This window comes from Populus trichocarpa, chromosome 11 (genome assembly GCF_000002775.5).
Source record: "Populus trichocarpa isolate Nisqually-1 chromosome 11, P.trichocarpa_v4.1, whole genome shotgun sequence".
NCBI lineage: Eukaryota > Viridiplantae > Streptophyta > Magnoliopsida > Malpighiales > Salicaceae > Populus > Populus trichocarpa.
The window spans coordinates 13,456,954-13,482,849 of NC_037295.2; the positions used below are offsets into that span (position 1 = coordinate 13,456,954).

Below are 25,896 nucleotides of genomic sequence, written 5' to 3' on the forward strand. Positions count from 1 at the left end.
AGGGTAATTAATTTGTGCGACCGCGACATCGCAACATGAACTTACTCTGATTTTTATAATCATTTTTATTATCAACATCTTTAATAATAGTTTTATCAAACACTTTTGAATTGTTTTTTTATTTAATATTAATTTAAATAACAGTTTTAACTATACACCAACTAATAACAATTAAAAATATTTTCTGACAACATAAATTTTTTTCTTAAATTTCAAGTGTAAAAACTATTATATTGTCCAACATACACTTAAATTTAAATACAAGATTTCAAATATTTTTTTTTCTTTATTGTGCAAGGATGAATATTGTTAGACCAAACATTCATTTTCATTGACATGCTTATTAAATAAGAAAGTTACTGTATGCATAGAGAATATTTATGGTGTTTGTAAAGTAATTACTCATTTTTATTATAAAAAAAGATAAAAAGAGAGAGAGAGAAAAAGAAAATTATAAAAATATATTTATTATTTATGATGAGTGCATTTTTAGTTTTTTCTTTCATTATTTATGTATTTCTGTTCAAAGTGAGTTTAAAGAATTACTATTTATATTTAGTTGTTGAATACCATAAAATTTTCTTTATGCACTTTTTTGTCATGGAACTCTAGATCATTCATAACATTTTTTTTTTACATTGATTGAGATTAATGTATCTTGCTGGGTCTTTAAGAAAACCACTAATCTAATTAATATTTAACATTACATAGTAAATTAGCTAACTAGTTTACAAGCTTGGGGTATGTTGTGAATCAAATTAATTTTTTTTAAATATAACAAAAAATATTCAGATCATAGAGAATTATTTGATATTATTAGTAAATCTGATCTGCGGATCAATCTTCAAACCTTCAAATTCATTTTCTTTCTTAGCTTAAATTTAAAATTAAAATGCATAAGAGTTGATCCAACATGACCAAGCCGATATAAAAATAACTTAATCTACCAGTAAAAATATTTTGAGGATAAAATTGAAAAATAAAATAATAAAACTAATATGAAAAACCTCTTAATTTGATTTTTTATCTCGCTTGGGTTTAAAATTAAATCGTGAATAATTATTAAAAAAATTTAAGGATAAAATAAAAAAAAATTAGGAAAAAGGGGGTTTGAATTGAAAATAAAAAGCTTTCCCAAGTTTTTTTATTTTTTTTTATTTTGTAGTATAGTAGGGTAACTCTAATTGAAATATGCTCCACCTAGCATACAAAATCACTAGCTACTCAATGCATGGAATCCAAGACAAAAAATAAAATGGGGTACCTTCTCTGTCTCGAGACTAAAATCCATCTGATATGCATTCAACTGGAAATAAAAAATAGAAGAGTAAATTTTAAATTAGCCCCTATAATTTTTCAAAATGAATTGAATAGCATCTTTAGGTTTAAAATATTAATTAATCCCTAAACTAGTGTTGATCATGCTTAATTTAATATTTATTTGCTAAAAAAAAGTCTTATTTTCTCATCAATATCCTCATATTACCTAATCTTTTTTATTTGTTAAAAGAACAAAATAAATTAAAAAAGAACATGAAATGGGTGAAAAGAATCAAGTGACAAATATATTTAAAATTTTTGAGACTAATTAATTATTTTAGGAAAAAGAGACTATTTGATTCAGTGTTTAAAATAACAGGGACTAATATATAATTTACTCAAAACAGAGCCCCATCTTATCAGTTAGATGTAACAAAGAAGCAGGGAGGAGAACGGCAGTAAGGAGTTAGAGAAGAGAGTGAAGTGCATGTGAAAGAGGGAGGAGAGGAGAGGAGAATGGCAATGCTTTGTGCCTCATCTTCTTTTACTACTTCAACAAAACCCTCTTCTTCTTACTCAACAAAGAATGGAACTAGTATTAGTCCCAGCCCTTTTGTTGTTGGGTTCTCTTTTTCACAGTCATGGTTTTCTTTGAGTAATAGCAGGCGTGGTTTCGAGGTTCGGTGCGAGAAGAAAGACAAGAGCGTCGCCACTCGCGTTCCTCTTGACCAACGCTGGTTGTTTGAAGAATCTGAAATTAATGGCCCTGTAATTTCCTCTCTTTCTTTCTCGAGTTCGACTGCTACTAATTAAGTTGAGTTCTTTTGATTTATAATTGAATCGGAATAAACCCAAAGTTATGTTTATGAAATCTAATGCAAGTTGGGCAACACACATTCCATCATGATTGATTGCAAACATTCTATGCGGCTAATTTTATGACAGGTATTTAAAGAATCTGAGATGACTGTAACTTCTTTTTATCTTCTAACCTGCTCTACCATCCACTCCGTCATATCTCCTGTATTTTTTTTCCTTAAAATTTTTTCGATCTCTTCAATTCTGAAAGGCAATAACAGAAAATAAATTGTGAGATTGATGCATGATGGGAATTTGTTAGTAGCAAGGACTAATGGGAATTTGTAGTTTGGCCAGCTATACTATGTTTGATCTGCAACCATGGTTGTATTTAGCCTGTGATGAAGATCCCAGAGTATGCACTAATTAATGGCTGCTGGGGGTATTTTTAGAGATAGGAATATGACAACAGCTCTATTCTACCATTCCCAGTAAATCGCCCCCTGAAGGGGTGCGATTTCAAAGTGTACGAAAATCTCAGATTTATTAAGTTGTGAAATCAATTCTGAAGTGAATTGTTGGATCCGAACGTGAGATTTGACAAAAATTGTAGAATTGAAATCAATTCTAGTCAAATCTTAATCTTCCAAACAGCCTTTTGTTTGATGTATGAACATTTTGTTTCTTTTGTTTATCTGGGTGTTTTTTTTTTTGTCTATTAAACGAGAAAAAAAAACTGTTAATTTGGTTTTTTTTTTCCCAGATTTTTACTAAGGTCTGAGTCCATTGTAAATTTTTTATGGTGGTTCTTGATGTTTGCTTTTACTTGATTACAATGATAATTTTGTTTTGGTTTTATTTCAAATAGGATATTTGGAATACGACATGGTATCCTAAAGCTGCAGATCATATTAACACAGAGAAAACTTGGTACATTGTTGATGCAACTGACAAGATTCTTGGAAGACTGGCATCAACAATTGCCATTTACGTTCGTGGAAAGAATTTGGCCACTTACACTCCTAGTGTGGACATGGGGGCTTTTGTGATTGTGGTATGTGGATTGAATAAGTGCCCATTGCCAATGCCTTCTTTTTTTCAATCATTTGCAATGAATTTTGACTGCTTAATGTATGAAGTTGGTGGTTTTTGTTGTTTTCAATTGGATTGTTCAGCGATATGTTTTCTTATTCTGTTACTTTATTTTGCATTTGATTAGTTTCTTCTAGGTGTCCTCAGTGCTCCTGGTATGGTTTCAGACCTCATATAGCTTTCTGTCTATTGCATTTTTGCATCAGTTGCTAAATGTTGATTGTCATTCAGAAAAATCTTGTTAAATTGTGGTTTATTTACTAATTTTATCATCATGGCAGCATAACATATGTATCTAAAATCTTTATTGATAAGATCATTAATTGCTTAATGTGCTTAGTACGAGTTACTGATGTGGTTTGGATGAAGAAGAGAGTAGTTATTAGTTGTTTTACAACCATGTTTCTTACCAGCATTTTATATGTGGAGGCTTGTCTCAGTTCATCAGGTACTTTCAGACATGAGGAAATTTCTTGAAAATTTGAAATTGGAATTGGTTGCCAATAGTTCATCTATATTTTTGTTGATTTGAACTTGAAAAGTATGATGAAGAATTAGAATTTGTAATGGCTCATTGCGGGATTTCACCATTTGATATCTGTTTTGTATTCCAAACATAAATCTCTAAATCATCTATTTTGACTAGATGCATTATTATTTTCAACATAGACAAGTTCTTACCTAAGTTCAGGTACCAAATACCTTTTTCAAAATATTGTCATCTAGATATTCACTTGATATTACCCTTGTTTCATATAATTTTCTCAAAACTCCACTCAGATTTAATGGATAACTGGTATTGGTATTGTGATTGTTTCTATATGATTGTACCTGCTTGTTGAGGTTCTGGTGTAAGGATTAGGAGGACTTGGCTGCTTCTTCATTGAATGTCAATTACTGTAAAGTGCTTTCTTATAGTACCAATTGGAATTAACTTGTGCTAAAGTTCTGGAAGCCTTTGCCTTTTCTGATCTCATAAGGTAAATGCTGAGAAAGTTGCTGTATCTGGTAAGAAGAGGACCCAAAAGTTATACAGGAGGCATTCAGGAAGACCAGGCGGTATGACAGTGGAGACATTTGATCAGCTACAACAGAGGATTCCAGAAAGAATTATTGAACATGCTGTTCGTGGTATGCTTCCTAAAGGAAGGGTGAGCAAGCATGTTCTGACTCAAATGAGTAACTGTTTATAAAATAAAGCATACATATACATGTTTATGTATTTTAGATTATCTGTTTTCCCTGGTATTTTTAGAACAAAGTTTTTCTTTAAAGTCTGAATTATTTTTCTAAACTTATTTTTTTTGCTTAATTAAATATTTTTTGGGTTTTCCCGTGGGTGTTTTGCTCTGCAGTATGATTTTTTCTTCTTGGGTTCTTTGATCTTCACTCCAGTTTTATTGTCTTTTTTGCTCTCGGTCTCACTCTAAAAGCATCTTTATTGTACATGGGTTTGCAACAGTTTATTTAAAATGCTTTTACTTTAAGCAATTGGTCTGTCCATGGACAAGGTGGAATGATAGAGCCCAATTTATTGTTGATAACCTATTCATTTATGGTTTTGCATGTAATTGGGTTGCTAAGATAGCATTGCTAGGGGATTTTGCTGCTTGAGCTGTTAAGGATATTCTCATGATGATGGGGAGGGGGGGGTCCTCATGAAGCTAGTGCTGGCATTCTCTGAAACGTTGCCCTTTTGATGGGCTGCATAATTTGATTTGTGCGTGTGTGCACACACATAATCAAAAGGATCTGTGGGGATAGGGCCCCAAAATGTGAAAATGCTGAAAGGATACTGAGTAGCCTAAGAGGATGAACATAAGTTGGCAATGTCCTCTTGATGGTTTTGGATTGTCAAGAATAAGTGATTTAGATTGAGCTTTTAGAAAATGTATGCAGCTGAATAGAAAAAGGAAGAAGGTTGGCTTAGTGAGATTTGAAGAGTACTTACTGTATGCTCATCGTTGACCTAGAAGGGAAACAAAACAATCAGTTCTATGAAGTATGAAATTATGGGTTGAGGAACTGAGGAATCTTGAGCTGCAAGCATGTGGGCCCTGGAGCATTGTAGTAAATGAGTTTCGATAACCAGAATAAGCAACTTTCGCATCTCCTCCCTAAAAAAATAATTGGAGTGAGGATGTTGGTTAAGTCAGCCACTCCCTCTATCTGACTGCAGTATTTGTCCATAAACAAAATGTTGTGATGAGAGCCATCTTTTTTCCATTATATGCTCTACTTCAATTAGGTGAATGATACCAATATTTACACTCAAGCTATCAAGTATAGTCAAGGTTAAATTTGGCATGTTACTATAGAACAAGTCTGGATGGATCAATTCCTACACTCACTAAACAATCTGGCTTTCCCCAAGTTCATTGACAGGTCATGTTATACCTGAAATATCTGAGTCTCTGACCTCACCCTTGGCAAGCCTTTTCACATATGCCTTTTTTTGTTTGTTTGGGTTTGTATTGTTTGTGACCTAAGTAAGTTTAAAGGCCATTAGATGATTCTTAAAGCTCTGTTTGTATATGCGATCATCCACTGTTGAAATGGAGGTTGGAATGAAAAAGCACTGCGGATAACTGCTTAGACAAACAGGTACTTAGTCACAATAGAGCTTTTCTATGTTCGAGTAGTTTGTAGGATGAGGGGGTCTGGCATCAAGTAGCCTTGTGGGTCATGGCCTGATGGGTTGCAGGACAGTTGATTTGGCATTAGTTAAGTGAGGAAAATATGAGAGGGTTACTACACAGTCCAATTAGAAATCAAATTTGAAAACTCTGACAACTATTTTTTCTTGTAAATAATTAAATTTACTTGTGTCGGTGTGCTTGTGATAAGCTATGCATTAATTTCATGATTTTTAGTGAAATAGATGCTTCTACTTGGTTTCTGTCTTTGGATGATATTTTTATTCTGTCATTTCTATTTTATTTCCTATCTAAAGTACTTCCACTTCATGCTGCCCACATAACTGGGGTATCTGCTTGTTTCCCAATGATGTGGTTTTGACGTCTGTTTCCTGCAGCTTGGCAGAGCATTGTTCAACCACCTTAAGGTTTACACAGGCCCAATTCATCCGCATGAGGCTCAGAAGCCAATTGAGCTGCCGATAAGGGACAAAAGAATACAGATGGAGAGATAGATTTGCTTCACAACCCTGGCTTTAGATATGGCTAGCGATCGATCTTTGTCCAATGTTTACCATGGTTGCAGGATGAGTTTTAGCTTTATGCATAGCTTTCTTATGAAGATAAGCTTTTCATTCATGTTTCTCTTTGATAATAGAGGTTATTGGTGGTGGTGTTGCTTGTCTTTTGCCAAGGTTCAGTGCGGAATCAAGGAAGTATATTTTGTAGGTTTCTGTTGTTTCGGATGTATTTTAGCTGGATCTACAATTTATTTTGTATCACTGGTTTTTTATTTGCTTAAATGAAAGGAGTAGATCGCTTCCGACTATAGCTGTGGAGGAAGGGGGCTAACTTTGGTATTCGATGGCTATCGTTAGTGTGCCTTGTGCAGAAATTGAGTTTGTGTTGTTAGAACATGGTGAGCCCGGCTCTCCCTAATTGCATGCTCACATAAACTATGCAAGACCTGTCTTAAATTGATTGTGGGATCTGCATGGTGAGCTGGATTCACGTAATAATTTCTCCCTGGGAGGAGAGAAATATCTGGTTTTGAGCGAAGAGAAAATGGGAAAGAACTCAAGGTTGCATTTGCATGCAAACGTAGAGAACATAAACTCTTGACAATAATAGCTCACATGTGTTGTGTTCTAAGCCGGGAACTAGCATTTTGTCTCCATGATGGAGTTGCCTCTGATGTGATAAGAGTATCATTCAATATTTAAGTTAGTGAATTGATAAGGAGAAAAATAGAGAGAACAAAAAGGAAGGAAAGAGTTTTGTACAATGATAGAGAGATATAGCCATTTAATCTTGGCCCAAACAAGATTATTACTAGAAAGAAACTTGAGAATATATGGATTGTGATTGCACAAAAAAGTCAAATAGTGATGAGAGACAATGACAATAACAATAATCATCATATTTTTCAAAAAAATAATAATTTGGTGTTTTACGAGGGATTTGGGTGGGAAGTTGTGTAGATAAGGTTTGCTGCGGACTTGTTTCTGGTTTTGCAATGGGATATGCTATGTTTGGAACAAGGAAACTAAATGGTTTGTGAGGATGATTGTAGATGAACAACGTCCAAAAACTAGAAGAAGAAGAAGAATGGTGCTAGAAATAGTATATAAGGAAACTAATCAATGCATTGGCCTTTGTTAGAAAGAATTAACGAATAAGGGAAGCATGATTGAAGACAATTCTCTTTCATATTATCTTACTCTTCTAATAGAGGATAACTATATTATTGATATTCCACATACATTTTCTTAAAATAATTAAAAGAATATTTTGAATGTAGACTTCAAAATTAATTTCAAGAGCTCTTCTTTAAGAAGAAGATGAAAAATAGCTAAGGTTACCCTTTAATTTGAAAATCTTGAAATCCTTAAGTTTTGGAAATATATTAGAGGATTATTTTGTCATGGATGATACACCTTTCTCATCTCTTATTTATTATAAATTTAATATCTTCTTCTATTTTTAGGAGTCATATTGTCATCATTCTTTTGAATCTTTCATTTTTATTTTGAGAAGATCTTTCTTGTATCTTTGTTTTAGCCACTGTTTTCATCATGATTAGTTAATGGCATCTCATTGTCAGCTCTTCAGTTTGTTTGTATTTTTTTTTCCAACAATTATATTTGTCTAAACATAGCTACTCATATCCATTCTTCTTCTCTTATGACCATCTTCAATCTAATTTTTTCCAACAATTATATTTGTCTAAACATAGCTACTCAAATTCATTCTTCCTCTCTTATGACCATTGTTAGCCAATGACATTTCATTGTTTGCTTTTCAATCTTTTTTTTCTTTCAACAATTATACTTGTCTAAACATAGCTATTAATATCCATTCTTATCTTATGATCATTGTCACATTTCTCTAGCCAAACATTTATTTTCAAGATTTTGCTTTTCCAGTGACCATTTTATTTTGGCTCACCTTTTGTTTTGTAAGTTGGGGAATTTGAGATTGAAACTAGTTATTTTTGTTGTTATTGCTGGAAGCCGCTATTTATCCCTGCTTCGATACCAAATTTTTTGGAGTTTCGTACAAAGAAAAGGGTAGAACACTCCCACAATCTCTTTCAACTATTTATTTATTAATGGTTTACTTAAACAATGCAAAATACATGGTATTTATAGGCTTAATAAAACATTTTAGCAATAACTCTTACAAATCTTAAAGTACTAAACTAAATATTGATTTAAATGTATTTTTAATTTCACTGTTTCTAATCCCACTGTAAGTAATTTATATCGAATACTCTTGTTGATATTAATATAACAAGTTTAATACTCAACAACCTTTTCAGGTAAGATTTCAAGTTTTTGTAATATTCTTGATCTATAAGATTAATTCCTGATGCAAAATTATGGTTTATATGCCACTATGTTTTCTTTCTACAGGTGTTATTATTATTTTCAACTCGTAGATTTTTTATTCATTTGCTAACAACGTGTGATATGGCATCCTATGATGTCTACTTAATACCATCATGTGATAGTTTCTTTACAGTATCACTTTATTGTGGCAAGTAATTATAACAATATCCTTTTATTAGGAATAAGATATAGTTAGAAAATATCTGGAAACTCGACTTTGTCAAGAATAAAATAAACAGTGCAGAAGTATACTAATAGTTTAATGTATTGTTATGTGTTTGTTCTAGTTTTTTGCGATTGAATATTATTGGTAAATATCGCAAGCATCCATATGTCAAATGGCTTGCAACATTTGCTCCATAAATAACCTGTCCGCCTTTATGCAATAATAAAATGAAATTTAATATTTCCCTCTCATGATTATGAATTATATGTTGTGTACATCAAAATCTGAATCCATTACACCCATGTCACATTCCTTTCACAGAAAAATTTTATTCAGGGATTCAACATGCATTTCCTGAAGAAGATCTTAAAGCCAAATATCAAACTGAAAATTACTTAATTCTATAGCAATGTAGCGTATATTAGCTGGTTCCAAGTGCTAGGAACACCTGGAAGACACCAGTGACTACAATCATTTAACGCGAGGCTTTTTATAGCATAACTACCCAAGTGTCCATCTTTTCTCAGCTGAGTTGGTAACGTAGCATCGAGCAAATAGGCAGGCCTTGCCATTTTACCAGTTATACTTCTTACAACAGCATCTCCAGGACGACTAGGTCCTAGATATTTTGGTCCTTCAACTGGTTTAGTTTGTCCTATGCATGTCCTCGTATTTAGATCCAAGTCCTTCCATTCTTTAGGAATAAAAGAAAAATAAAATTAAGGCTAAGATTAATAAGCAAATATGATTTATTCGCAGAAATGATCAGTTCTGTTTTCAAATTCAAGTAAAAGAAAAATTACTTGAAATGAACGACAACAACTCTTTAGAAGAATAATTTAGTCTTTGAAGGATCAATATTATGGTCAATCTAAGTAGCCCAAGTTGTTAATGCAATCTTCAAGGCTTTCAACGATCCATGTCTTAAACTATCTTATCTTCCACTTGAAAGCAGTCCCACCTGTAACACAACATTGCTTCATTAGCTAATTATTTTATAATTTATTTACTAATTAATTGGCCACTCATTCATTGCATATAGAAATGTTGTTCATCATATGTTTGTGAGCGTCCACTATGAAGCCACCAATGATAGGTGTTGAAGATCAACATGTCCATTCCCAGCCACTAGTTGTTAGTACTAATGGATCCATCTTCAGAACCCTAACTATGTTTTCATATACCATATCAGCAAGGAACCCATTTTTCAACCACAGAACTAAGAGCCCATATTCCTTATACAAGGACAAAAATAAAGATGGTAAATAAACGAACTTTTCCTCTTGAAGAAGAGTGATATACACTAGAAAAGAAAGAAAAAACTAAAATATATACTGACATTGTAAATGTTGAGAGTAGTCCTCTATTGTTTATAGTGTAACTAGAATTTGGAACTGATGCGTGGAGTAGACATGTTAAGAAAGCTCACATGTTCTTAAAAAACTGGTAAGAAAAAAATAAAAGAAATGAAATGCTCAATTTACTTTTTCAAATTAATGAACTCATTAACACAGATTAAATGAGTCCATGTGTATTTATTTACCTTTTGGAATTAGTCCACCTTTTATTTTATTTTTAGTTTTATCATATATTAGCTCTTATTTACTTAAAGGTCTAATGATTTTCTACACCAACATAATTCTGAAAAGCGTAGAAATGTAATAACATATAAGGTTTGGGCATGCCCCCTCATACATTAGGTTAGTTGGCCAACTTTTTCTTGAAAGCCATATTTGCTAGTCTACCCCAACAAAGAAACCCATGAACCTGACTTAATGCTCTACTTTAATTTCCCATCCAAGGGTGTTGTTGACATCCATTAAGAACTCTAATTGTTTTTTGTGTTAGTGTTGGGTTTTTTTGGCGTCGCTTTTTAGTTTGGATACCTTTTCATTAGCACATTATCATAATGTTATGAAGAGATTCTGATCTTTTATAGGGAGTCGATAAGCCTCCTATAATTCTTCATTGGAACTTTATACAATTTCATGTTTGTTTTCTAATTAAACTCTCCACATCTTTCTTCACTTTCTCTAATTCTTGTATAATCTAATTCTCAGCTTGCCTTTTTGCTTCTCTGTCAATCTTAAGCTTTTAGTTTTTAAGCCTCACTTGCTCCATGATAGCCCTTTCACCTTCTTCTAGTTATATTTTCTTCAACACTTGATTTTCAACTTTTTTATAGGTGTTAGAGTCTCGTGCATTTTGGTGCTTTCATTTTGGTTTGTGATCTCTAATGTAGATGGCCTGTTATTACTAGTTTATGGTAGCTTATAATTGACCACTTTATTCTAACACGCTTGATATACAATTCAGTAATTACAGGGCTCCTTTAAGTCACTTTTTGGTTGACTATTCTAAGTCCTTCAAGTTCTTTATAATGCCCTCCAACATAGCCAAATATGATTCTTGAAAATTCATGTAAACTTACCTAACCTTGAAGTTCTTAACATATATTGCTTGTACATTAATTGTCGTGCAACCATGAATGATATATAACTTAAATACCCAGTTGCTCCAATCAATAAAACGCATGGGTGTTGTCCACAACAAGAAAGATAAGGTTTTAAACCCAACCAAATAGCTTTCCAAGTAATCACAATAAATGTTTTCTTATGAAATAGTTCGATCAACTTCGTTATTGAATACCTTTACCAATTATATTTTATAAACTCTTGTAGAGGTTTTTGATGTAATTAAGGGTGATTATTTTCGGTTCGGTTCGGTTTTTACCTATAAAAACCAACCAAACCGATTTTAAAAAAAAAACCAAAACCGAACTGAAACCGAGTCAAACCGACCAGTTTTGGTTTGGTTCGGTTTTTAATGTAAAAAAACCAAGAAAACCTATGTGGTGATTGCCCATCTGTCATCTAAAACAACATAACTTATACGCAGAACATGTACATTCAAAGTACACTGAAGATCTGACTAATTTGAAGAAACAGAAAAGCAATTATAGAGCACCTCACGTCCTTCATTATCAACACTCTCATTTTGATTTCAAATTCAAAGTACACTGAAGATCAAAATACAGATAAGGAATCTCTCATTTCCTATTCTATTCTCGGACAGCTAAAGTGAAAATTATATTATTCTGAGACAACTACTCTCATAGAACATAGGGTATTTGAAGACTGACCTTGTCAGGAGAGGGGCGAAGCAGAGAAAGTGAGAAAGTAAGTCTATATGCAAAGAATGGAAAAATAAAATGATGGGAATGGTACCAGAGCAAAATATGGAGAAGCACATAGAGAAGCAGATGAGTTGTATGGCGGGCTTCCTACAGCCCTCTCTTGGGTCGCCTTTTAAGATCAAAAACTGGAGAAGCCTATGTAGTTCGTTCCCTTACGACTGAGACTTTGGAATTCAAAACCCTCGCATGTTGGCTTTCGTTCCCAAAGATGAAGAGGGGGCAACTGCGGGTGATCTTGTGTAGATGATGCTGATGCTTGGAGTTGGCGTGTCTCTGGTTATCTCATGTTTGTGTTTGAGAGTCTAAGGAGAGGGGGCGGCCGCAGGTGTTACAATTAAGTTACTGGCTTACTGCCTCACAGTTACTGGGCAAAGATTTTTTTCTATTTATAGTATTTTTTTATTAGAACCGGTTCGGTTCGGTTTGGGTTTACCGGTTTCAACAGTATAAAACCGAAATCAAACTGAATCGGAAGTTTTTTCAAAAAATTCTAATCGGTTTTTTTTGTTGGTTCGGTTTTTTTGGTTTTCTTGATTTAATCAATTTTTTAGTTTTTTGGCTCACCCCTAGATGTAGTCACAAGTTGTTCTGAATATTAACTCTTCAGTGATCATATTAATAATTGTCCATATATATAAGAGATACATACAACACCATATAACCCCTCTACCTACTTTCTACTAATGGTCTCTTTCTACCTTAATAAATACTTCGGTCAAGTTGAGGCTAATCATACTTCATGCTGAAAGAAACAACACTAACCTAAAAATGCCTAATGCCAATATTCAAATTCTGCTAGTGCCATTATTTAGCTCTTTTAAGTTTTTATGGAACAAATCCTCTTATGCTTTCCAATGCCATCCTCCTATGTTTTTTTTTTTGTTTCTTTCAATTGACCTATCTTTTTGCTAAGATGAAAAATCTTTAAAATCCTCTGGACAACTTCATTGTGTTGTCTACGATAGTATATTGTGTGTACATCTTAAAACATCTATAACAACTGCTGATACTCTTCAATGATAGGTACTATGTTGATATTTATAAAAGTAAAACATTTGTATGATGGATCCCAGAATCATGCCATAACTTTGATGGATAGTTTTTGCAATGGTATTTTCATCACTTCCACTAGATTGTCATATCTTTGTTAGAAGTCATGTTTATCATGAACATTCAATTTTTCCCAATACTTTTGAAGACCATTAACCTCGCTAACAAAATCCAAATATCTCAACTCAAGAAGTTCATCATGAAACCCATGAATCAAACATTATCTCTCTATTTGTTGTAAGGACTCGGACTTGTTTTGAAATTGTTCCAGGGTATACTTCACATTTCTAATTATCTTGTCACCTATATCTTAAAATATTATACATCCAGGTAGGTTCGCTAACATATAGTCTTAAATGGGTTCCTCATCGCCCAAACAAACCTTAAAAGGTCAATCCAATGCCTATAAAATGCAAAGAGTATATACTAGGACAATACCACATCGACTGTAAATCATAACCAAATAGACTTTCAACAAGAGTCTAAGGTTTCACACGTGCTAGTCTAGGGTGAAATCCATTAGGGTACCACTAATTCCTCATTGCTAATGTAAAATGATGCAAATAAAAATGACGTGTAATGAGTGTATGGACATAACTCCATATTCAATTCACATATGTACGATAAACATAATGGATGAAGTAAAATGCAAAAATAATAACATGGCCTAATATTAAACCAAAAAAATTATATAAAATAGACAATCAAAATAAACATTACAATAAAACATATCATTTTGCATACAAACAAATAAAGCATAACCCTTAATAAGTATATCCCCACTAGACTAGTCATTCTGTTGCAGGGGACATCTAGTGAATTAAGGGTAAAATTAAAAACAGGAATCGCCACGTAGTTTTATGGTAATTAAAAACCTTAACATGTTTTTCAAAGTTCTAGGTAATCATCCTACTTAAGGTAAATTGCATTGTTTTTTTTTAAATCACATATATTTGTTATGCTTGTGGATGGCCTAGACCTAAGGTTTATATATATATATATATATATATATATATATATATATATATATATATATATATATATAAAACTAAATTAAAGAGTGCTTTTGGATTTGAACCCTAAAATGGCCTAATTCTCACTTTGACCAAAGATAACCATGGACTTGACATTAATATGCAATCACCAATTCAACTATCTAATTTTCAACTTTCAAAGATAAGAGCCAAGAATAGGTCATCTAATCCTGCGTTTAGCTCTCAATATGTATGACAACACATACACCATAAAAAACAAAAATACCATAACAATATATAAATATGCACCCCTCAATTTTATTATTCGATAGTCAGCATCCAATGATTGGAGACAATAACAAGTAGCTTAATCCTGGATTGAGTTCTCAAATAAAAGATAGTGAATATACCATACAACAAACACACAAGAAAAATCTAACACATAAAATGGATTAGAAGTCTTGATTTCAAACCCATTTTTATCCCACCTTAAATAAAAAATCGACTTCATACCCTTAAAGTTGCCATACAATGACATGATCAAATCTATAACACCTCGGTTATCCATCAATATTCATGGCTAAGAGTAGTAAAAAAACCAGTTATGATATTCAAGCATGTTTAGATCGAGCTTTGTATCTTCATTGCTATTACAGAGTCTGGGTTAACTAGTTCAAATCTTTTGAAATGGCTAGTGTGTTAGGATCAAACCCTGTGATATTTTGGTTTGTCTAGAGAAATTGATGTGGATCGGACCAAGAAAGATGACGACGATGATTACTGATGATAATTGGGGTTATAGGTTTGATTATTACAAGCAAATCAATGGTTGTTGCATTTAGTGGGTTATGAGAAGATCGTGGTTGTGAGAAAAGATGGAGGAAAATGGAATAGCATGATGTTTTTGGTCGACAATGAAAAAGTCTTGGTAGTTGAGTGGGTGTTAGTATAGTAAGATTATCGTCTGCCTTGAATATATTTTTTTAGCTAGGTTTTTATTTTTATTTTTTTTTGTTGAGGGAAGGGAATTTAGGTGTCTAGAGTATTTTTGTTAGTTCTCTTCTTTTTCTTTTTATTTTTTTTTTAGTTGAGGGAAGGGATATATTTGAGATTTAGATCTGAAAGTTTTCTAAAGTTATATTGGTTTCAACTATAGTAAAATTTCCCCTCCCTAAAATTCAATATGTTGTGTAATTATTTATTTTTCATTTAGTTTAATATTTTTCACATCGAAGTCTTAAAAAGAGAAAGAAAAACTCAGAAATAACTCCAAGCGTTGAGCGAGATGATCTACGAAGAATCAAGAGAAACAACCATAACACATAATTCATGCTAATGCTCACTCAATCTTCCTCCTTTATCGAAGTCTCCTTTCACAATTTCATTTGGAGACAAGAGTAAAATGTTACTTACTATATCGACCTGTTCTATAGTACTGTCTTAATTCCATTGTTTTCTAGTCACAACAACAATGGAGCTAGTCCTTATTTTTACTATTGATAGAAGCCCTAATTTATTGCCTTCCCTTAAGAGATAAGAGTCGCATACAAAAGTTCATTCCAAGTATCTGGAACCCCAGCAAGACACCAATGACTGCAATCATTTCCCTCTTTGCCATCACTTCCATAAATGGATGGATGCCCGTCTTTTCTTAGTTGTGATAGTGCTGTTACATCAAGAAGTGTGACGGAGACCTTCATGTTCCTTAAAACGTCCCTCACCACAGCTGCTGCTGGTGGCGAGCCTCCAGGATACGAAGAACCATTTATTGGTTGGGTTTGCCCATTGCAGTTTGACTTGGTTTCGTTCCATTCGTCACCACTGAGTACACAAACAAGAATACATCAATCCAAAAGAAAAAAAAAATCAATACAGAGTCTTCCTCTACCGCAGCTGGTGGTGGTGGTGGTGGTGGTGAGAAGAAAGAGAAGGGCTTATTATTTACTTGTAATGCGTTGGAGAGATGCCTTGAAAGAACACTTCGGTAACGTTAGGATTGATGTTAGTGTCAACCCACCTGGACCATGTAGTGAGCCCCTTTCTAAAAGCAACCAAACGATCCATGTCTTTTTGGATTGTCTTTCCCTCTTGAATGTAGTCCCATCTGAAACTCGAGCCAGAAGCTTGATCTCGTAAATATAGCAGCAATAATTATAAATATTGAATGAACTACTTATATATATATATATATATAAAAACCTACGGCTTTTGACTTCCTTTATGAGTCCACCAGTGCCAGGTGTTGAAGATAAGCATGTCGTATCCTTTCCAGTCTCTGCCATTTTCAATCGAATCCAGCTTCAGAACCTTGCCTATCTTTTCTGTGACTAGATCAACTAAAAATGGATTGCGAGATAGCTTCACAGAAACCTCACCATCCTGCAAATTACCATGAATAATTAGCTTGTAATTCATGGTGTCCGCGCTTATATTCGAAGACAAGTTACTGCCTATTTTTCATAAAAGGTTAACATAATTTGCAGTTATTTTGCACTCCTCATTAGTGCTAATACCTTCTCATCGATTTTTAAAAAAAAATTATTAAAATTATGAAAATTTTATTTAACAGTTATGCATAAAAAATCATATTTTTTTTTTAAAAAAGGTATTTTTCCATCGCTGAGCATAATTTATGGATCAACTTAATTTCATGTTGAGGCTATGAAGCATGCGGATTCTCATAGATTATTTATTAAATTCATTTAGAATTGTTTTTATTAAATTCTCATAGATTCTGACCCTTATATTTAAACAATCAAGTCAATCATTTATGATTATATTCCTTATTTAATAATTACATTCATTATAGGTTTATTTCTTATCCTGAAAAAAGGTAAAAATTATGAAATTTTTTAATATATCTTTAATGGTTGCAATTGAAAATTATAGATTTTAAATAACTTTTTTAGTTATTTTGTTTATCAAACATGACAACTCTCGTTCAGATATGGAATTATAATTTAGATTATGTTTGGTATCACTTAATTTGTAAATTTATTTAAGTTTTTTTTTTTTCAATTTTAAACTTATAAAAAAAATTACAAATATGTTTAGTCAGGATTTTCTTAACTTAAATAAAAAATTTGTTGGAAAATTGAGATAAATTTTTTAAACGTATACTATTTCCTTTAAAAAAATTATTTTGATAATTTATTTCTTATTAAATGTATTTTTAATCTAAAGTGATTTTGAACTTATTTTTATTAATTATGAGAATAACTTTTGAGTTATGATTTAAAATTAAGAATTATTTCTCATAAATTCTTATTAAGCGTCACAAGAACTTTTTATTGCTGGCATTGAGAACAATGGATATGTGAAAGATATAGCTACGGCGCATCAGAAGCTTACCATTACTGAAAATGTAGAGAGGCCTCCCTTTCTGCTAATGGTGAAATTGGATCGTGGCGCAGAAGCGTGCAGCATGCATGTGAGTGACTGCCATTGATTAAAGCTTAAAGAATCCCCTACAAACAAAATTTTCTTCCCCTTGAATCTTGTCAAGAAATCCTCGCCATTGAATCTAACAGCACCACGAGAAAGCTTGAGTTCACAGACTCCTCATGTCCCAGACTCAGATAAAAACATGTAATTAAACATACAGTACAGAATTTAATCTCCCTCAAATCCACATCCCAGCACTAATCATACAAAGAAACTATGCGCAAATCAAACCAGTATCCAAAGTCAAAGCCATTTCTAAAGAATGTAAAACCTAGCTAGCTAGCAAGGAGATGACGAATACCTTGGCAATTCACAGGCAACAGGCTTCCATCTGTACTGGAGATATAATTTATCTGGGCGTCCATTTCCCTGGCAATCGAATTCTTTCTCAATGAAAGGGCAGGCGGATGTATTATATAATGGATAAGCATCATCTTCAACCCAGCTACCCTGGAAAAAATCACAACCACCTAACTTTGAACCACCCAAGTTATCATATAAAAGTGTGGCATTGGATTGTCGAAGACATGAAATTATGAGAAGGCCAAGAGCAAAAGTTAACAAGGAGCAAAAGCTGCGAAACCCATTTTCCATATTGATTCACACTGCCTGGGGGCAAATGGGCAAGGGCTGGGAAATTATAAGAAATGGTCTAGCCTTTACATATGATCATAAGCTTTTAGGAATATTCAGATTAAATGAAAATATCTTTTTTTTCCCCATATTAAAAATTTTCTAAGATGCTGGGGTTCATGACTCATCAGTTTTCTCTCTTTTATTTTCTGATAAAAAAGAATTTTTATTTTATTTTGGAAATTTTATAGTCATGTGTAGTTGGGCATCAGGAACTCTTTAGTGACGTAAAGTCTAATTTCTCATAATTTCTCTCCACAACAACTGTGTTGTCATCCTTTTAAGGAAAGTTTCCTTCAATGATAGGGGAATTACAAAGGAAAGAATCTTGAATCTTGCTGCCATTGCTGGAAGGGGAATGATGGGGGAGAACATCATTGAAGTGCTTGCTAAGAAACAGTATAATATCTATGAGATTGGCTGCTCTTTGCAGTTTGCCTCATATGGTGTTACGAATCATAGAACATTTTAGAATTTGTTTATTTTTATATTTAAAAATTATTTTAAAAAAATTATTTTTTTTATTTTAAATTATTTTTATATATATATTTAGATTATTTTGATTTACTAATATCAAAAACAATTTTTAAAAAATAAAAAATATTATTTTACTACATTTCTAAATAAAATATATTTTAAAAAACTACTATTATTATGTTTTCAAACACCCTCATTAAAATACTGCAGCTATTCTAAGCTTACGCAAACCCATATTAAATGTTTGCATATGTCGCAACAAATGTTTTTATTTTTGCAAATGTGGCTGTATTAGAGATAGAAGAGTATATAGTTATTTGACTATCTAAATATAAATTGAAAAAGCTTGTTATCTAATTAAATAAATTTATAATTATTTATATAAATAAATAGAAAAAAATCAAACTAAAAAAACTGAGAAATAGATGCATATGAGAAAATCTCCATTAATAGGTTAGAGATTTTTATCCATAAGAAGAACCCCCGTTAATGGGTTGTCATACATGAATGAACCAAATTGGATTTGAAATGCTCTAATTTTGCACTTCTTTTTCTTAACAAAATCTCTCAGTTATTTCTATTTATTTTGGTATCAATTATTAAATAATACCTCAATTTATGTTTTAAATTCGGTCAATTAGACATTCTATTTCTTGGGTGTTGTTTAATTTTACCCTAGTGTTTGGTCAATTAGACCTTACAATTCTAGGAATTTTTTTTTTATTTTAGCTTTCTCAGCAGATTTTCCATGAATTTATATCCTTACTCGTTTATAAAATACTGTATGATTGTAATAAAATTAGACCTTTACTGTTGATATGAGTAGATTTTCCATGAATCTATAATATTTGTAAATCTTTTTTTATTGGAAATTAATGATCATTGGTATAACATTGAAATGTTATAAATCCCTCCTTTTAAAAGATCTTAAGTTTGAAGTTTTTTTTATATAACAACAACAATAAATAATAATAATAATAATAAATCATTTAGTAGGTGGTCTAGTGGTAAAAGTTTGGGACCAAGAAGTTTATTCCTCTATGGTCTCATGTTGGAGTTCTGTGGTTGTTAATATGATAGCTATTAGAGGCTTACATGATCGTTAATTTCAGGACTTATAAGATTAGTCGAGGTGCGTGTACACTGGTTCGGACACCAAACGTTAAAAAAAAAAAGAAGAAGAAGAAGATCGGTTAGACATGTCCCATGAAACAAAAGAACAGAACAGTAATCCTGTGGAAATAGCTAGCAATCCTTGGGCGATGAATGAACAAGCGTTGCCCTATAAGAGAGGCAAACTACATAGCGTGCATTCATGCATTAGGCCTGCTGAAACGCGTAACCAATATCTTCACACAAAAAAGAGAAGAATGCACGATATTTCGAATGCTCTGCCCAACAGAGGGCGTGTACGCTTGTGCAATATCCTTATTACACAAAGGAGTAAAACTACTCAAGGATTTAAAAATTGATTCTTAAGAACATCTAATACAAATGTTGCTGAATTCAAGGACAGATTGTGAAAGGGTTAAAAGGAATGCAAGAATGTACGTATGAGTTCTCGACGCGTCTGATACTTTCTCAGAAAAATATGAATGCCCCATATAATTCATGTAAGAAATTGTTCAACTTCCTCATCCTAAATAAATTTTTATGTATTTTCAACGTATAATTAGATTGTAAAGGATTTCATTCCAAGTATCAGGCACACCGGGAAGACACCAATGACTGCAGTCCAGTCCGGTCGACCCACCTAGACCATAAATTGAAGGATGTCCATCCTTTCGTAGCAGAGAGAGGAGTGTTACATCGAGCAGAGTGACAGGCTTTGTAATCTTGCTTAAAACACCTTTCAGAACCTCTACAGGTGGTGGCAACCCTCCCGGATATGTTGAGCCGGCGACTGGTTGCTTCTGCCCCGCACAACTCTTAGCGCTTGGTTCATCCCATAGGGTCCCACTGGTAGCGAAAAGAAAAAAATACCATTAATTTGTTAAAAACAATTAAACACTAATTTAATTATCCAACAAAAAAAAAAACCCAGAATTGTTGCATTTTAGGCAGGGGAGAAAACATTCTACTGATATAATTCTTTCTTTTTAATAAACCGAATTTATTAATAGTCGCAAAAGTTGGGAAACTCACCATTAAAACACACCAAAAAAAGGATATGACAAAATCTACAAGACTTAAAAACACCAATATGAAGACAAGTAAAAAGGGGCCATGACAACTCCCAATAGAGCTGCTGATCATGCATGTCACCCAAAAATCACGAAACTTGTTTAAAAAATAAACTAGAAGACAAACTATGAATCTTGCACAGCTAATACTCAGTATCGGTTAGGCGTGAGTAAAAAAACTGAAAAACTGAGAAAACCGGAAAAAAATAACTGAAAAAACCGAACCGTGAAAAAAAACCGACTGGTTCGGTTCGGTTTCGGTTTTATAAGCCTGAAATCGAAAAAACTGAACTGAACCAAACCGAACCCAAACCAGAAAAAAAACCAAGTCAAAATGAAAAAACCGAACCAAACCGAAAAAACCGAGCCAAAACCGATTTGAACCGGTTTTTTTCCTAAAAACCGAACCGAACCGAAAATGATCACCGTTCATCACTTATCAAATACAATATTTTAGATATTCACATCTATACAATTATTTTTAAATTTGTTCAAGTATTTCTTATTACCTTAATATTATCTATTATTCAACATAAAATAAAAATAATAATATATATACACCCTATTTGTTACTTTTTAGTAAAATAACTAAAAAATATAACATATTTATGTTGATTTGATTTGATATCATTATGGTTTGAGTTAAATTACCATCTCTAATGGGATGAGTAAATTGTTGGTGAAAGATATTTTATTCTTAGATAACAAACAATTGCCTTCAAAACTTGAAAAATCATTACCTAGACTGTATCTATTGTGTTATCCATAAATCAACATACTGAATAATAACTCAAGTTAATATGATTAACTTATAAAACTTGCGACTAAAATTATGTGATCAAGATAACTTCATAGAAAACAAATTGAAAACAAATTATAAACTTCAATATCTAGTAAACTCCATATTGGATGATAAAATTAAAAAAAAAAACGAGTTTGAAATAAAAAAAAAATCAATAGAAATTTTGAGGATTAAAGTGAAAAAAACCTTGATATTTCAATGCTTATTATTACACTAAAATGTTAAAGTGTTTTAATACATGTTAATGATGTGATGACCTTAATTTATATAATAACTTTTCTTAAAATTCAATATTGTTGTAGTGTATGAAGAAGATTAGGAGCTTAATCTATATCTTATAATACAAGGATGATGCAGGATGTTTTTTAAAAGTATTTTTTAATTTAAAATATATTAAAATATTTTTTTAAAAAATATTTTTATATATATTAATACATCAAAACAATCAAAAAGTATATAAAAAACTAATTTAATGATTCTTTATGAAAAAAAATAATTTAAAAATAAAAAGAGATTGAACCACAAACACAAGAAGAAACACTTTCTTAGGATCCTATTCACTCTTATGATTAGATTTAGCCTAAGACAGGATCACCAAAACTAATTAATTTTGTTCTCTACGAGATATTCATTAATGAAATTTATTATATTAATCGTATTCATCCTTATGATTAGATTTAGCCTAATGGAATTTAAATTAATTGTAGAACGTATACATTCATTAATGTTGTGATCACAATTAAAGAGCGTACTTGTAATGAGAAGGAGAGATTCCTTGGAAGAAAACCAGGGTTTTAGCAGGATCAACGTTTGAATCCACCCATTTAGCCCATGTAGTCAGTGCCGTCTCAAAAGCAAGCATACGATCCATGTCCTTCTTAATCTCGTTCCCTACCTGAATGTAATCCCATCTGCAAAATCACAGTACTCAGCTCATCTTCAAGTTTTTTTTTTTTCTTAAAAAAAGAAGAAGAAAGTTCTGCCGCCATTCTGAATGAAAATGGCAGTGCTAGTTTTGGACAATACGGTTGCGTGGGTCCTCTGCGGTTCCACCAATGCCATGTGTTAAAGATAAGCATGTCAATGCCGTTCCATAGCTTGCTGCCTTCAATTGAATCAAGCTTCAAGACCCTACCAATTTTTTCACGGGCAACATCTACTAAGTAGACACTGCGATCAAGCATCACTTTTACTTCGTACTCCTGCAAGATCTTAAATGTTAAAAAACCTCAAGTGATTTTCCCCTCTGCCACAGGAACAAGCGATTCGGTAAAGCCAGGACTCGTCCTGTTTCGTTAAATCCAAGTCAAATTCTGACTAATCCCACTTGCAGTGCTACTTGAGGCGTTCATGAGAACTGCCAATAATTCAACAAAATTAACTGCGACAGGAAAACATGGTATGTTTATACATGTGTTGTGTGGATATATAGCAATGGATCCTATCATGCTACCAAATCGATTCGTCTCCTCTATCAAGAACAAATAAAGGCAAAAAGCTCAGTAGAATCGCAAAAGGAGCCTCGCCAATGGGAATTTCTAGGAAACCCAACGGCATAGCAGGCCCTTTTCCAGAAGCCGCTTAACAAGAAAAGTGACCTAGAGGGCCACATGGCTGGACAGATGAAGACAAAGCATATGTCATAACTTGTCTGCCTGGATTTGAAAGATGTTATGTCTGTAGCATAAGTCAGACTATGATTTCACGTGACATGATGCATTGATCCATGACTATTTTTTCTTAATTCTAAACCAATCTTATCTTATAAAAGAAAAAAAGAAGAAGAAAAAGCTTGCTGATTGATGGGTGCATACCGGAAATGCAAATGTGGAGACGTCTCCCTGTCTAGTTAAATTGTATTTGGCTTTGGGCACTGAAGAGTGGAGAATGCATGTCAATGATTGCCACTGATTTCGGCTTAGAGAATCACCCACGAACATGATGCTCTTCCCCCTAAATCTTTCCAAGAAGTCCACTCCATTAAACCTACAAAAGTGGACAAAACATCAAGTTCGATTAATCTTGGATTATTCCTATGTTGTTATTTCCATTTATTCCGTCAAGTGTTTGCTGTTGGTAAGATTTGTTGTTTGTGTTGTCATCACACTACAAAGCCAGTATCAACTCTCTTTTTATATAAAAAAATAAATTAATATTAATTAGTGTATAAGCTGGTTCAACAGTATCATCAATGAAAAAAACCTATAATGTTGTTTTTTTTAAATAAATTATATATAATTGCATTTGAGCATTAATTCTCGTAGTAGGTTTCCTCCACACAAGTCAAAGAACCAATTTGGCGTGCAAGTTTCAAGTAATTAGTAACAAAAACTGTCACGGAGATATCAACTTCATTGAACAGCGTAGGTGGCTGCGCAGCCCTGAAGAGGAGTGCGGAAGATACCCCTCCCACCGAAGATTGCCGTGAGCTTGACATCATTTTTTGTACTGTTTTTCATCCCCACGATGCTAGCAGAGAATCTGTTGTCCCCCCCGACCCCACGATGAAACAAAGCGTAAGAAGGCAGACCACCCGCCCAGTGTGGCCAATCACAGGCAGACAGATTCCTTGAGCAGCTAAACATTCCCACTCTTTTGCAAATCATTGCAAGGGAGGAGCTTTGTTCTCATTGGGCCACGTACTTTGGCCCGTTTTCTTAAAAGAAAAACGCCAGAGTAATAAATAATTGGGTCGTGTCACCTGTGTGTGAAAGTGACAACTCAGTTCATAGAGGGAGGTGCCAGGGAGACATGTCTGAATCAACTGTCTTGGTTCTCATTGAATGAGTAGAAAAAATTAAAGGTAGAGGGTAATTAGTGGGTAAAAAGTGCGTTCTGCAACTGTCTTGGATCCTAGTGCGTGCATCACTCTATACAATCAACTACGAACCAATGGGGGTTGGTTCAAGTGGTAAGCAGCTTGTTCCGCTTAAGCGAGATCTCGGTTTCGAATCCCCGTGTATGCAGCAATACCCATTGGTAGCCTCACCTGCCACTGCCAGGCATGCGACCCGGGGCGACCACCAGATTAGTCGGGGCAACCCGTATACTGGGGCTGGCGACCAAAAAAAAAAAAAAAACTACGAAATCTATATGATGATATTAAAAAACAAAAAAAAAACAGAGAGAGAGAGAGTTTTGACAGAAGTCATGATAGCTTCAAATCATATAAGAAAAAAAAAACTATTTTGACGATCTGCCAAGAGCAACATTACTCAAAAGATTCCACAGGCGTGCCAGCTGCCAAACCATGTTTATTGATGGGTACGATTGTAGTGTGAGCCGCTTTTAACGTCTGTAATTATTGTTTTATAAAACGTTCGACAAAGGAATAATGATGCTTAAACATGAGCCATGAGCCCCTGTTAATTATGCTAATTATCCCCACAGTTGTCATACAACGCAATTCAGAAAACTGTCATGCATAGGATGGGAGAGAGGAATGAAACAATACCTTTGTAAATTACAGTACAGTGGCTTCCATCTGTACTTGGTGTATAAAGAATCGGGACGGCCATTCTTCTGGCAACTGAACTCTCTTTCAATGAAGGGACAAGCTGAGGCGTTGTAGGGTGGGTAAGATCCATCAACAACCCATGTCCCAGTGAAGAAATCACACCCACTTGCATTCGCTTTATAAACAAGAACAAGAAGTAGCAGAGGAACAGCTGCAGTCAGAGAGGAACCAGAAAGAAACCTCATGCTCATCTCTAAATCTGTACTAAATTAAACCACCGATAGAGTGGTAGTGAAGATCTTGAGAGAGAGGCTAAACCAAAAGGAGAGGTTGTGAAGGAGGAGATTAGTGAGGCCAAATGAAACCTCTCTGTCTCTCTCTCTCTGATTTCCATTTACTACCTTCCTATATATATTCATAAATGTATGGGTAATGTGTGTGTCAGTCACCTTTGAGAAGTACGGTTGTATAATTATGTAAGAGTTTGGGGTGGTAAAATGGAAAAATCATAATGCAGGGATTTGTTTATTTTGCTTTTATCATCACTCAATTTCTTTTTCTATCTTGAGTGAACATCTTTTATTTTTACTATCTTGCTTTATTTCTTTCGCACTTTCCACAAATTAGATTTCTTTTTTACCAATAAAATCTATATTTCTTTTTTATATAAATGGATGATTTGTTTTTTTAGGTAGTTTTTGTGTTAGTGATTCTAAAAAAATAAATTTAGAAAAAATAATTTTAGTTGTGGTTGTTTGGATTGAAATATGTATTTAATTAAAAATGTTGTTGAAATTATTTTTAAAAAACATATTTAAAATATTTGCTTAAAATTAT

The 25,896-nt window shown here is 33.1% G+C and overlaps 3 protein-coding genes across 4 annotated transcripts; 1 reads left to right on the forward strand and 2 right to left on the reverse strand.

Annotated features, from left to right (window-relative positions):
• The first annotated feature begins 1,691 nt into the window (after window positions 1–1,691).
• LOC7472330 (50S ribosomal protein L13, chloroplastic) lies at window positions 1,692–6,615 on the forward strand. The gene is made up of 4 exons (XM_002316810.4): window positions 1,692–2,028; window positions 2,927–3,112; window positions 4,131–4,301; window positions 6,185–6,615. The coding sequence occupies exons 1-4, from the start codon at window positions 1,777–1,779 to the stop codon at window positions 6,299–6,301; spliced, it is 726 nt and encodes a 241-aa protein (XP_002316846.4). The 5' UTR covers window positions 1,692–1,776; the 3' UTR covers window positions 6,302–6,615.
• An 8,774-nt stretch (window positions 6,616–15,389) lies between these two features.
• On the reverse strand, window positions 15,390–18,367 carry LOC7472331 (protein trichome birefringence-like 41). Of its 2 annotated transcripts, none has more exons than XM_024581056.2 (5): window positions 17,809–18,367; window positions 17,415–17,586; window positions 16,267–16,442; window positions 16,081–16,167; window positions 15,390–15,884 (listed from the first exon to the last, which is right to left on the reverse strand). In XM_024581056.2, exons 1-5 carry the CDS (start codon window positions 18,099–18,101, stop codon window positions 15,590–15,592), a joined length of 1,023 nt encoding a protein of 340 aa, XP_024436824.1. In that variant the 5' UTR covers window positions 18,102–18,367; the 3' UTR covers window positions 15,390–15,589. The 2 variants fall into 2 exon arrangements, with proteins under 2 accessions (XP_024436824.1, XP_024436823.1); XM_024581055.2 differs by having other exon boundaries at window positions 16,009–16,167.
• Window positions 18,368–20,061: 1,694 nt separating this feature from the next.
• Window positions 20,062–25,536, reverse strand: LOC7472332 (protein trichome birefringence-like 41). The gene is made up of 5 exons (XM_002317407.3): window positions 25,057–25,536; window positions 23,417–23,588; window positions 22,629–22,804; window positions 22,355–22,513; window positions 20,062–20,576 (listed from the first exon to the last, which is right to left on the reverse strand). Exons 1-5 carry the CDS (start codon window positions 25,308–25,310, stop codon window positions 20,279–20,281), a joined length of 1,059 nt encoding a protein of 352 aa, XP_002317443.1. The 5' UTR covers window positions 25,311–25,536; the 3' UTR covers window positions 20,062–20,278.
• Between the last annotated feature and the right edge of the window lie 360 nt (window positions 25,537–25,896).

What these genes read in the sequence shown, in the direction of transcription:
- LOC7472330 (XM_002316810.4), top strand. Translation starts at nt 1,777, where the DNA reads ATGGCAATGCTTTGTGCCTCATCTTCTTTTACTACTTCAACAAAACCC. An exon ending in AATCTGAAATTAATGGCCCT is followed by an intron (nt 2,029 to 2,926) that starts GTAATTTCCTCT and finishes TATTTCAAATAG; the next exon opens with GATATTTGGAATACGACATG. An exon ending in TGGGGGCTTTTGTGATTGTG is followed by an intron (nt 3,113 to 4,130) that starts GTATGTGGATTG and finishes TGATCTCATAAG; the next exon opens with GTAAATGCTGAGAAAGTTGC.
- LOC7472332 (XM_002317407.3), bottom strand. Translation starts at nt 25,310, where the DNA reads ATGAGCATGAGGTTTCTTTCTGGTTCCTCTCTGACTGCAGCTGTTCCT. An exon ending in CTGTACTGTAATTTACAAAG is followed by an intron (nt 23,589 to 25,056) that starts GTATTGTTTCAT and finishes CCACTTTTGTAG; the next exon opens with GTTTAATGGAGTGGACTTCT. An exon ending in CGCAGAGGACCCACGCAACC is followed by an intron (nt 22,514 to 22,628) that starts GTATTGTCCAAA and finishes GTGATTTTGCAG; the next exon opens with ATGGGATTACATTCAGGTAG.
- LOC7472331 (XM_024581055.2), bottom strand. Translation starts at nt 18,101, where the DNA reads ATGGAAAATGGGTTTCGCAGCTTTTGCTCCTTGTTAACTTTTGCTCTT. An exon ending in TCTCTACATTTTCAGTAATG is followed by an intron (nt 16,443 to 17,414) that starts GTAAGCTTCTGA and finishes GGTAATTTGCAG; the next exon opens with GATGGTGAGGTTTCTGTGAA. An exon ending in ATCTCTCCAACGCATTACAA is followed by an intron (nt 15,885 to 16,008) that starts GTAAATAATAAG and finishes TTGTGTACTCAG; the next exon opens with TGGTGACGAATGGAACGAAA.